This window comes from Bipolaris zeicola (genome assembly GCF_000523435.1).
Source record: "Bipolaris zeicola 26-R-13 unplaced genomic scaffold scaffold_418, whole genome shotgun sequence".
NCBI classification, from domain to species: Eukaryota; Fungi; Ascomycota; class Dothideomycetes; order Pleosporales; family Pleosporaceae; genus Bipolaris; species Bipolaris zeicola.
In genome coordinates, this window is record NW_006912467.1 from 538 (window position 1) to 11,454 (window position 10,917).

A 10,917-nucleotide genomic window follows, 5' to 3' on the forward strand; every position below is an offset into this window, starting at 1 on the left:
GCCCCATTATCGTGTTCAAGCAGATTTGGACATTCGTATGGCGTACCCTTTACGGGGACCAAGCCGGAGGACTTCAGTGTTGATTCTTGATCGGTATCCGCTCTATTCAAGATGTACTTTCCTAGGTCTATCTTTCACCTTGCTGCCGTGTCTTTCATGCTCCTTGCCTCGATCGTTTTGTTTCTCTCTTTTAACACTGGATCGGGTGCTTTTGAGCACACAGTAGGCTCGAGACGGATGGGATTTGGTAGTTCAAGAGCTCCCCCGCCAGGCATCAATACTGCTCAATTGAGGGTAGCCAGGGTAGAGCCCGCTGATGATCCCATCTGGGATACGCAAAACAGTACTTTGGGTGTAAGAAACATGTGTGCAAGCAATCGCGACTCAGTCTAACACCAAGCGTAGTTCCAAAAGATCTATGCAATTTCCATGGCACATCGTCCCGATAAGCGGGATTATCTTGCCCTCATGGGTTTAGTATCGCATCTCGATATAGAATTTGTAGATGGTGTAAATGCATCGTTGATGCACCCGAAAGCATTTCCAGCTGTATGAAGATCTTGTAATAAACGTTTTGTTTGATATCTAACACTATGCAGTTCTGGAGAGGTGAAGAAGGCCTCGGAGCGTACGGTTGTTGGCGCGCGCACCTAAACGTCTATCAAAAGTAAATACAGCTCTTCACTTTATGTACATCTTTCTCACAACCTTCAGGATGGTGCAAAATCAAATTCAATCAGCTCTCATCATCGAAGATGATGCAGACTGGGACGTATTGCTGAAATCACAGATGCTTTCCTTCGCCCGTGGGGTTCGGGCCATTCAAGATAGCACCTTGCCTCTACACTCCCCTTACGGAGACTCATGGAATTTACTCACCCTCGGCCATCTCGGAGTGAACAACAAACCGCATAAGTCTGGGAAATACTACATTACTCATAATGATCCGACGGTAATACCGGAATCACGGCGTATACTTGGTCGAAAACCGGATCCGAGCGCGGAAAAGTTAAAGGGAGAGCACACACGAATCGTCATGGAGGTCAATAAGCTGACTGGTACTGGTGCCTACGCATTATCCCTCCATGGAGCGGCTAGACTGTTGTATGACCAGGCACTGCTACCGAATGCCCAGGCCATTGATGTCGCGATACAAAGACTATGCCGTTATGATGGCAACTGGCCCGAACCTTTTTGCCTGGGAGCATACCCCATGATATTCGGACTGTATCGTGGCATTGGAACTTTGGATAGGGACTCTGATCGTAAAGTCGAAGATGACGAGGAGAAGTCTGGCTATAGTGGACAAAGAGGCAAGCTTATGCGAAAGAAAGGTGAGAGTAGTTTTACAGTGTTTCCAGTGAGTTTGAATATGAAGGGGTTATTGCAGCAGGAGACCAAGTTTCAGGCGGTCGACCCTGCTCAGGATATGATGGCAGAGATGGATGTGAGCACATTTGAATTTCCGGTTGGAGAGGTGGTAACTGTGGAGCCAGAAGAGTTTGGAACACAACCGGTGACTTGAATAGATTAATGGCAAGGCAAACTGTTACCGAATTGATAATTTCAAGTACATTCTATCGTACACCATCAATCCCAATACTTCATTCTCACTTGATCAAATCTTGCACGTGCTATGTCTTTGATATCAGAAGTTTGCATTATTAACATAATATTCGTAGAAAATGAACTAATTGTATAAGTGTGGTAGGAAAAAATACATCGCGGATGAACTTGGTTCTTCTTCAATCCCAAATACGACCCTCAATATCCTCGATGATACTCTGCTGACTCTCGCCCTTCCCTAATCTCTCCCAATACTCCATAATTTCCTTCGCGTACCCTGTATCCTCAACAGGCTTGTCCCACGCCGTTGTTCTCTTCTTTGCAATCGCGCTCCAATGCGCCATTCGTTCTGGCCTCTTCCCATCACGATTAGAGGCAAAGTGAATCAGTAGGGATCCTGAACGGGATGCTGATGGCTTGCCCGCTGCTAGATCCTTCTTGGTAGGCGGGAAGCCGTTGAACCAACGCTGAGGCACATATGCTACAGTATTATTCCAATTGTCCTATGACATCTTTAGCACAAGCAAGAATAAAGGATGGGGATGCGATCGACGTACACGTTTAATGACCTCTTCCATTCCCGACTGCTCGGTATACTTCAACTGTATCTCGGGTTGGTACTCTCTGATACTCAATGCACTTGCAAAGAATTTAAAACTCGCACTCGATACCCGGCATAGGAAAACCCCGTTGTTCAGGCCGTTCCTGTCGTTCGTAACTAGCATGTGGATATTATCGAATGCTGGTGAAGGGGGAACAAAAATATCCAGAGGAATTTGCGGGTTCATCAGCACTGTATCGCGATCATGCCATAGGACCCAGGCTAATCGCTCATCTTTTGGCTTTGCAAGTTCGTTTCCGATGATAGTCATGATGTAGGCGTGCTTGGACCATAGACCCCGAAGCATTCTCTCGCGGAGGATAAAGTGTGGGTACCCATGGATTTCGTTGTGGAGTTTATGTGATGCTATAGCGTTTTCATATGGAGGATCAGGTTCTCCAAACGTTGCAGTGATTTTACCGAATTTAGGGAACGAGAGCGAGCTGGAGGATGGAAGCTTGATGTTCGATGGTGGGAGCAGCTCGGATGGGCTTGGCCCATCTTTGAGACCATCACCATTTTGGGATAAGTATTCTGATATTTTTGGTGGCAGTTCTGATGGTCTCCATAGTGCTACTGTCAGAAATACGATGAGTACAACCAACGCATACTTAGAAAATCTGGTAAGGTTTGGCATGTGTTGTCGCCTCCGAGTAGTAGAAACTGGCCCAGACATCCCTTATCAATCACGATCCAGGCCACGGCCAAAGTAACAAAGATAAGAAAAAGAGTGGTGCCAAAGAAGAAGGCAGAATATGACAACTCAGAATACTGATGCTGGCCCCCAAGTTGCACAAAAACACTATTTGCTGGATGTATCATGGAAAAAAATCCCAACAGGTTCTATGGAATGCAAACGCACAAGTATTCGGAAATTGCCGTGAATACAAGGGCAGCCGCGGAGGAACGGCGTTGTAAGCGTGGCGACGTTTTGAGCGAGAATACACACTAAATAACCCACTATCTAGTGCACTGACGAGCAAGCCGTCTTGGAAACAAAATTCGAGCAGCTCAGCCCGCGGGACATTAGGCATATCCAGTGTCAGTGTCGATGGCTGTGCCTGAGCGACGGCTCGTGGAGACGCACAGGAGATCATACACCCGTCGGGGTGGTTTGGTGGTGGCGATCGGTAGACCAGGACGTGCTCATGTGGAAATTGGTATGCGCTAGCCTTGACACTAGCACCACATCACATCGGTATCGCATCCTAGTCAATTGTACTCTAGTGCCAGAGCGCTGAACGGAAGATCCGCTTAACCTAGAAGAAAAAACACCAAGGGTGGATCTTCTGTTCCCAAATGCACCGTGATTTAGGGGTGCAGGGCGGTGTCGGTCTACTGCGAGACTCCCCCGCCACATGGCAAATGAACAATATGACAAGTGCACCACTGAATACTATATTTCTTCCTTACGCAGACTCTGAATCACATCACAGTTTGTGCCAGTCTGGCCTTGTGTGAACCTTTTCTATTCTATTACCCTCCTCATGTCTGTAGCCTTGAGTTACCTCTTTCAGTTATTTAGCGCGTCATGATTGGCCGGAGCAATGTGCTTCACAGGCCACGCCGTTCGTTCCGCCGGTACATCTGGGCCTTGATCATTCTCTTTGTTTTTTGCTTCTGGAATTCTAGCACAGTCGCATGGAGGAAATTGGCGAATTCAGAAGCCGGCTTGGAGCCTCTCGCTCCAAACCCATTTCCGGAAACTGTCGATGCGATAATCGAAGCAGAGTCGCCTCGCGCTGGGCGCTTTAACGTCCGCCATTCGCACCCCAACTCAGAGCGAATCTGGAATGCTGAAGTTCCTTACCTCATTCCTTCGCCCCGTCCCGATACTCGACCTCGTAACATTCACAGCCACAATGCTGGATCTTCAGTAGGGGGTGGCTCTACGTTGACCACTGACGATGACACCGAAAATCACGATCTAGACGGTATTGAGAAAATCGAAGAGCATCGGAACGAAGGCAGTGTGGAACATGCTTCAAAATTAAACCACCCTGACGACGATGATGATGCTGCTGGATCCGAGTCTGAAGATGTCCCATCCAATGAAAATGCCCAAATTCCGATTATGGACACGAATGCTAAGGTCGAAACCAATGATCTAGCTCAGCCTCAGAATATCAACGAGAATCCGATACCCGTTGAGACATTGGAAACCCAGACACCTTGGTCAGAGAATTACGACTTTCCTAGCTGGGACCAATGCGAAGAACTTAAAGAGAAGGCTGAAGGGCTTCCAGACCTCTACCATGTCCCATTTGAAGTCTCTGTCAAGGACGTGGTCCTCGAAGGTTGGGAGGATGAATGGATTTCGAAGGCGCATTACTCAGGCCCGAAGCTTGGCGAGCCCAAGATTGACTTTGTTTATACTTGTGAGTATTGCTACAACAAACGTCACGTCCCACTTACTAATCATGTTTGCAGGGGTGAATGGATCACAGAAAGAGTTGACCGAGACTATGAAGCCTTATGAACTAAACTCTTCACTAAACGACGCAGATGGAGTCTGGATTAAATCGCACGGCTCCAACAGATATCGCGAGTGGGATGAGCTCCGTTACTCTATGCGCAGTATCGAGAAATATGCCGGTCATTTCACGAACCGAATCCAGATTCTCGTCAACGCTTTCAAGAATGCCAAGATAGATGATACATCACCAACTACGTATGGTAAGCAATGGCCTCACTGGTTGAGGCCTGATATGGAAAAAGTTCAGGTCCTTAGCCAGGAAGAGTTTTTTGGACCTGAGGAACGAAAATGTTTGCCGAGTTTCGATTCTCTTACTATCGAGAACCAACTCTATAATACCAAGTCTGAAGTAGATAGAGTAAGTCTCGAATACCCCTCGTACCAGTAATCAGCATCATGTTAACATCATATAGCTGTTTGCACTCTCCGACGACATGATTTTGGGCAAGCACCATTCACCGTCCGATATATATTCCCCACTATTCGGCCCTACTCTTGGCTTCAAAACCAATGCATACAACACACTACAGCCTCCTACCGAGAAAGATGCTGAGAGATTTGGAGAGAAGCCCTTCTTAATTTACACGTCCTGGCTTCTGAACCGACGATTTGGTGCCCGCAAGCGCAAGGGTCAAGTGCACTTCGGTCACTCTCTTTCTCGGAGCATCGCGAGAGAGGCAATCACTAGCTTCCCTAGACCGGCTTTGAGAAGTGCATACCAACGGTTCCGAGGTGAGACTGGCTTTCAGCTCTACTCGTGGTATATCATCTTCCATTACACTATGGAGAGACATCGCGAGGCCCTACTTTGGAGCTACATCATGATGCGAAGCGACAGCAACAATGATGGCTACTTGGACTGGGATGAACGCCAGACTGTCATAAATGATCTAGCAGAGGGTTTGAGCAATGAAACCCCAGAAATATTCCGACGCCGGATATACTACCACGTCCAGGACTATCTTGAACAAGCTGGACTCAAACCCCCAGTTGTGAACAATGATGTCCTCTGGACATCTCTGGACGGACCAATTATGATCAAGGATCTTGACTGCGATGCATTCGATATGGAAGATTGCTTGGCCCCGGGATTTTCTATATCATCCAGTGATGCTGAAGCACGCAGCCCCGTATTCTCTACTGCAACAATCTTTGATCGAGTCACACGTGAGTCGCCACGCTGTGGCGATTGCTTGATCAAACTGATTCTGAACCGGCAACGAGCCGGGCTGGAGCCGCTTCTACCTCATCCTGTTCAAAAGGCCAAGCAGCGGGAGATGGTGATCAAAGCACTGATCAAATTCCAGTACACGGTTGTCAATCCAGATGCAATGTTCTATATGATCACAGATGCGGAACAAGCTGAGCATATTTTGCTGAGGCCATATCTTAAACAAAACAAGAAGGCCGGTCAAATCTGTTTGAACGATGATGTTGTCACTTCCAACAAGCAGGAGTTGGAACAGCTGAGGACAGTGATGAGCGAGTTTTTCAATGGAATATTACCAGACGTCTCCAGCTACGAGATCTAGTCTGCAGTTCTCTTTTTCCTTTTGTACAATACCAAAATAGCGCAACAATAGATTTCATTACTCTTCCGCAATTCGATACTTGTAACCTGGAGTCTTTTGGACGGTCACCAAATAGTTAGTAGGCGGTCTTCGAGCACAGAAAGTGCAATGGAAGCACTCTTCCCCTGAGCGGGTTTGATTTCACCTCCCTGAACCAGTGCCTCCTTGGAACCGGTCAGTACAGCCATGGTGCTGCTCAACAAAGACTATCCGCAGAGGTCTCAGGCTGCTTACGAGTAAGCGACGTACTACATTCGTCCCATGATTCCGCCACTGCAGTTGCCAAGAAGCAAGCAGTCTGAAATTTTTTTGCCCCCGTAAGCCAGAAAAGACCAACTAAAGCTCTGTGCATCCTTCAATTCACATATAGCCCCTCAGTTGTTCAGCTGCAGCTGGAAAAGGAAACGAGGCACGAGACAATGCACTGATCTTCGGTAGTTGGTGGCTGTTCGCTTCGGTAGTCAATCTCCACCATTCTTGGCACTCCGGTTGTGCGCTAAAGTGCGGAGTGACTAAGTGTGATACTCCTGTAGCTGCTGGCGGCTATACCAAGTTCCGAGAAAGCGGGAGGTCTATCGTTACGGTAAGATAGCCGATCTTGGCAAATTCTGCCGTCCGCGGAAAGGGTGGTCCATTCACAGTGTACATACAATATTATGCTGCCCTACCCACGATGGAATCTTCTGTCCCCTACCCACAGTCACTCTTTGATCGTCGAGTTCTTGCTCTTTGCTCTGCCCCCTACTCAGCACTTCAAGTCCTTTGAGTAGTTTATTATTTTATTGTTTAATATCCAACCTCAGTCATTCTTTAATACTCGCTGTCGAAAATGAAGTCCATCTCCATTATCTCCCTTGCGACAGCTGTCGCAGCCGACTATGGCTATGGCGTTCAGTCGACCTCATCCAAGCTCGGTTATACTACCGTCTATCCTGGGCATGGCAAAGAACCAGTCACTGTTACAGCCCAGTATCAGCCAGTCCCGACCTATGTCAACGGTGAATGGTCGGAATACGAGGCTATCTCGACTGTGATTACTGATGGCTATGGCAAAGAGGTCACTGTAACTGCAGCCAACCAGGACGTGACTGTGTATCAAACAAAGAAAACCATCACCCACACTGTCACTGCTACGCCTGAAGGATATGCTCACCCAACTGGCTATGCCCACCCAACTGGCTACTACGGAGGATCGAGTGCACCACAAACCAATAAGACATGGTACGAGCTCTATGAGGAGATTCACGAAATTCCTTACGACCATATCGGATCACATGCGATCCCTGGATATCCCGGAAACCCAAAGTACACGGGCAACAAGGATGAGCAGGGTATGACAATCAAGAAGTACTCTGGTGGAAAGTGGTCCACTTATACGCATACCTTTACCTACGGCGCACCCAAACCCCAGGTGACCACCTTCGATGCCCCTGGCGTCTACACTGTGCCTGCCAACGACATCACTGTCGCAACCCCTACCATTGTCGCTGCCGAGCAGACCTACCACGCTGAGGCCAACAAGCCCGTCACCTACGGGGGTCAGATCGCCGAAGTCACTAAGCCAACCACCATCGCCGCTGTGTACATTGGATACGAGACTGAAGGCACCATGACCAACACTGTCGTTCACAGCACAACTGTTACATGCTCTACCGCCGGAACATACACCATTGTCAAGCCCACTACAACCGTTTACGACCACGACACCACGGTTACTTATCCTTCCGTTACTCAGTACGAGGCCGGTGTCTACCATCACCCTGCCGAGACCGTCACCGTCACCGCCGCTCACCAGCCGTATACTTGCAGTTTCGAGCAGACCTCTACTTATCCTGTTGCTACCCCTGATGCCGTCTACAGCTCAGCCCCTGTCTACAGCTCTGCTCCCAGCTACACCACTGGAGACGCTACTACCAGCACGACTCCTTATGCTGCTGACCCGTCCTCAGACTATCAGGAGCCTGTCGAGAGCTACGGCCATGCATCTGCTGGCTACGTCAAGCGCGGTGGTGTTCTTCAGCGTCGCAAGGCGGCATCTGCTCCCGCTAAGGCGCCTGCTAAGTTCGCCATTCTCGTTTAAGTGTATCCTCTTGCGTAGGTGGAAAATGTGGCGCGCCGATATTGAACAGTTTCGGCAGGCTGGTGGAGAAGCTATCTCTGTTCTTTTCTTTGTTCTTTAGCCGCAATGTCTTTTCTAGGCTTGCGCGTCTATGATGTTAATATGCCTTTTATATATTTTGGCTTAAAATGAAAATCGTAACTGATAAACTTGATCACTGGTGAATCCGAAGCGAAGATGGATACTAATGACGTGCCTGTATCTAATTGACTTGGATGTTCCCGTATGTAGTGGACTTTTGAGACAGTGAATGACAGGCCAGGAATTCCAATCCCAATCTGTTATAGACTACGTACACGAAAATACAATGTACTGTGAACATGGTGAAAAGCAGGCCTCGGTATTCAATTCACGGGGCAACTTCGGTTCAGAAGGGGTCTTGGTAGTTGCTACAGCCCGTCCGCGTCCGGTCTTTTTCGGCTGTCACATCGAGTAATTGGACTAGGGGGAACATACGCGGTCACCAAGCATCGGCTCGGAGGAAAGCGAACCTGAGCACTCTATCGGGATATATCGCACGCGACATGTGAACGTTTTCAGGCACTAGTCGGTCTGGCCAACAAAGTTCAATACCTTTTTTAGCCTCCACCATGGCTTGCAGTCTCCTATGAACTACTCCTAATCAAGCCTGTTTCCAAGCCCGCCTCCAAGCCACTGCCAGGACGCTAAAAACGCCACCATCACTCCCGTCCACCTTTGCATCTCGCTCACACTAGCAAACGCCACAATCACCCTCGCTCGACTATCTTCTTTTTATGCTCTCGGAAGTCGCGATCAGCCACGGCCCCTGAAATTAATACACTTACGCAGTCGCTTTCCAACGCCCCTTTTCAAAAGGTAGATTATATACCACATACCAACGGAAAAGGCCAACTCGCTATGCGCACAAAAAATGCTAAACATAGCGGAAACTACTATGGGGGAGACGGAGAAAGGTCTCCCATCCCCCTCACTCCTTGGCGTCTCGACAAGATATCGATCCATACATCGGCGGATCCTGCGAAATTTACTACCGAGTTTTCTTTTGCACAACACCACAGCTGCGAGAGATGAGATACGGCCGACGGATTTCCTCGACGGCATGCGAGGCTATGCGGCCTTCATCGTCTACTGTTGCCATTTCTTCATGCCGACACATCCTCAGGCGAACCGCGGGTATAGCGACTCCAATGGCGACGATGACCTCTGGTTTACCCAGCTACCAATCATCCGGCTAATCTACAGCGGGCACGTCAGCGTCTTCCTATTCTTCGTCATCTCCGGCTTCTCCATCTCCTTGAAGCCACTGAAGCTCATCCGCAACGGATCCTACAGCGCTTTCCTCGACACCATGGTATCTGCGACATTCCGTCGACCATGCAGACTCTACCTGCCATGCTTGGTCACACTCGCAATTACCTTTGTAGTTGCATGTTGCGGAGCCTTCGACTTCTCGTACGCTCTAACAAAAAACTGGCCATTTCTCAGCAAACCATTACGGATACCGATCGCATATCACTCGCTTTCGAAGCAATTCGCCGACTGGACGGGCCAGGTGTGGACGTGGTCTGATCCGCTTGCACGACGGACGCGACACCCGCCTTACGGCGTGCAACTCTGGACCATTCCCATCGAACTCAGCTGTTCCTTCATCAGCTTCCTCGCGCTGATCGGACTCGCAAAAGTACGGCCGGCCGCACGAATGGGCATTACCACTGCAATTGCGGTGTACTTCCTGTTCCAAAATCATCCAGAGGCCACGCTCTTCCTTGCCGGGACTACGCTAGCAGAATTGTATCTTATACGGAAAGAGCTTGCTGCTTCTGCGTCCAGTCGAAATATCGAGTCTCGCAAGCAGAAGATTCAATCGAGTTTGTTGTTTGCACTTGGACTGTTTGTTTCGTCCTATCCTGCTGCCCATGGTGAAAAGGCGCTCTTTTCTGCCCCACTCCACTACATTGCAAGTGCAGTATTTGGCCCATCGATACGTTCTTCCAATCTATTCATTACCATAGGCACCGTACTACTAGTTTACGTTGTGTCTCGGTCGCCCTTTCTACAATCCATGTTTACCACGCATGTTGCAAAGTATCTGGGGAAGATATCGTTTGCACTGTATTGTGTGCATCAGGCTATGATTAATAGCTTTGGGTACAGGAGTATGTTGTTCTTGTGGTCGTTTACTGGGAATGATACGCTGTACCGGTATGAATTGGGTCTTGGTCTTTCATGGGTCATTCAGACGGTTGTGACGATTTGGGCGGCAGATGTTTTTTGGAGGTTCGTGGATGTACCGAGTGTAGGGATTAGTAAGTGGTTGGAGGAATTGTGTCTTGTTAAGAGCTAGAGTAGTCTCTTAGAACTTATCTTCTTGTATATTTTATATATTGTGCGTAACGGCAACATATTCACGACCCATTCATCCGAACTAGACTTCAACTCCAATATAACGTGCTGGATAAGCGAGTTGGCCAGGCAAGCGAGTTGGCCACCCCACCAAGTTTGCGCACCTTTATGAACGTTTATCTCAACAACGCAATATTATAATATATAGAGAGTAATAGAGTAGACTAAGTAGTATCTAGAGTGTCTCTTTTGCATGTAC

General features: G+C 48.4%; 5 protein-coding genes across 5 annotated transcripts; 4 read left to right on the forward strand and 1 right to left on the reverse strand.

Moving 5' to 3' along the window:
* Positions 1–237: 237 nt before the first annotated feature.
* On the forward strand, positions 238–1,525 carry COCCADRAFT_41925 (glycosyltransferase family 25 protein; the record flags this gene model as incomplete). Its single annotated transcript, XM_007720187.1, has 4 exons — positions 238–354; positions 406–549; positions 600–667; positions 715–1,525. The coding sequence occupies 4 exons, from the start codon at positions 238–240 to the stop codon at positions 1,523–1,525; spliced, it is 1,140 nt and encodes a 379-aa protein (XP_007718377.1).
* Positions 1,526–1,745: 220 nt separating this feature from the next.
* COCCADRAFT_112032 (glycosyltransferase family 34 protein) lies at positions 1,746–2,804 on the reverse strand (the record flags this gene model as incomplete). The annotated part of the gene is made up of 2 exons (XM_007720188.1): positions 1,746–2,069; positions 2,124–2,804. 2 exons carry the CDS (start codon positions 2,802–2,804, stop codon positions 1,746–1,748), a joined length of 1,005 nt encoding a protein of 334 aa, XP_007718378.1.
* An 894-nt stretch (positions 2,805–3,698) lies between these two features.
* Positions 3,699–6,175, forward strand: COCCADRAFT_10063 (uncharacterized protein; the record flags this gene model as incomplete). The annotated part of the gene is made up of 3 exons (XM_007720189.1): positions 3,699–4,545; positions 4,598–5,001; positions 5,057–6,175. 3 exons carry the CDS (start codon positions 3,699–3,701, stop codon positions 6,173–6,175), a joined length of 2,370 nt encoding a protein of 789 aa, XP_007718379.1.
* An 868-nt stretch (positions 6,176–7,043) lies between these two features.
* Positions 7,044–8,294, forward strand: COCCADRAFT_31178 (uncharacterized protein; the record flags this gene model as incomplete). Its single annotated transcript, XM_007720190.1, has 1 exon — positions 7,044–8,294. One exon carries the CDS (start codon positions 7,044–7,046, stop codon positions 8,292–8,294), a length of 1,251 nt encoding a protein of 416 aa, XP_007718380.1.
* A 955-nt stretch (positions 8,295–9,249) lies between these two features.
* COCCADRAFT_112022 (uncharacterized protein) lies at positions 9,250–10,659 on the forward strand (the record flags this gene model as incomplete). The annotated part of the gene is made up of 1 exon (XM_007720191.1): positions 9,250–10,659. The coding sequence occupies one exon, from the start codon at positions 9,250–9,252 to the stop codon at positions 10,657–10,659; it is 1,410 nt and encodes a 469-aa protein (XP_007718381.1).
* Positions 10,660–10,917: the final 258 nt, after the last annotated feature.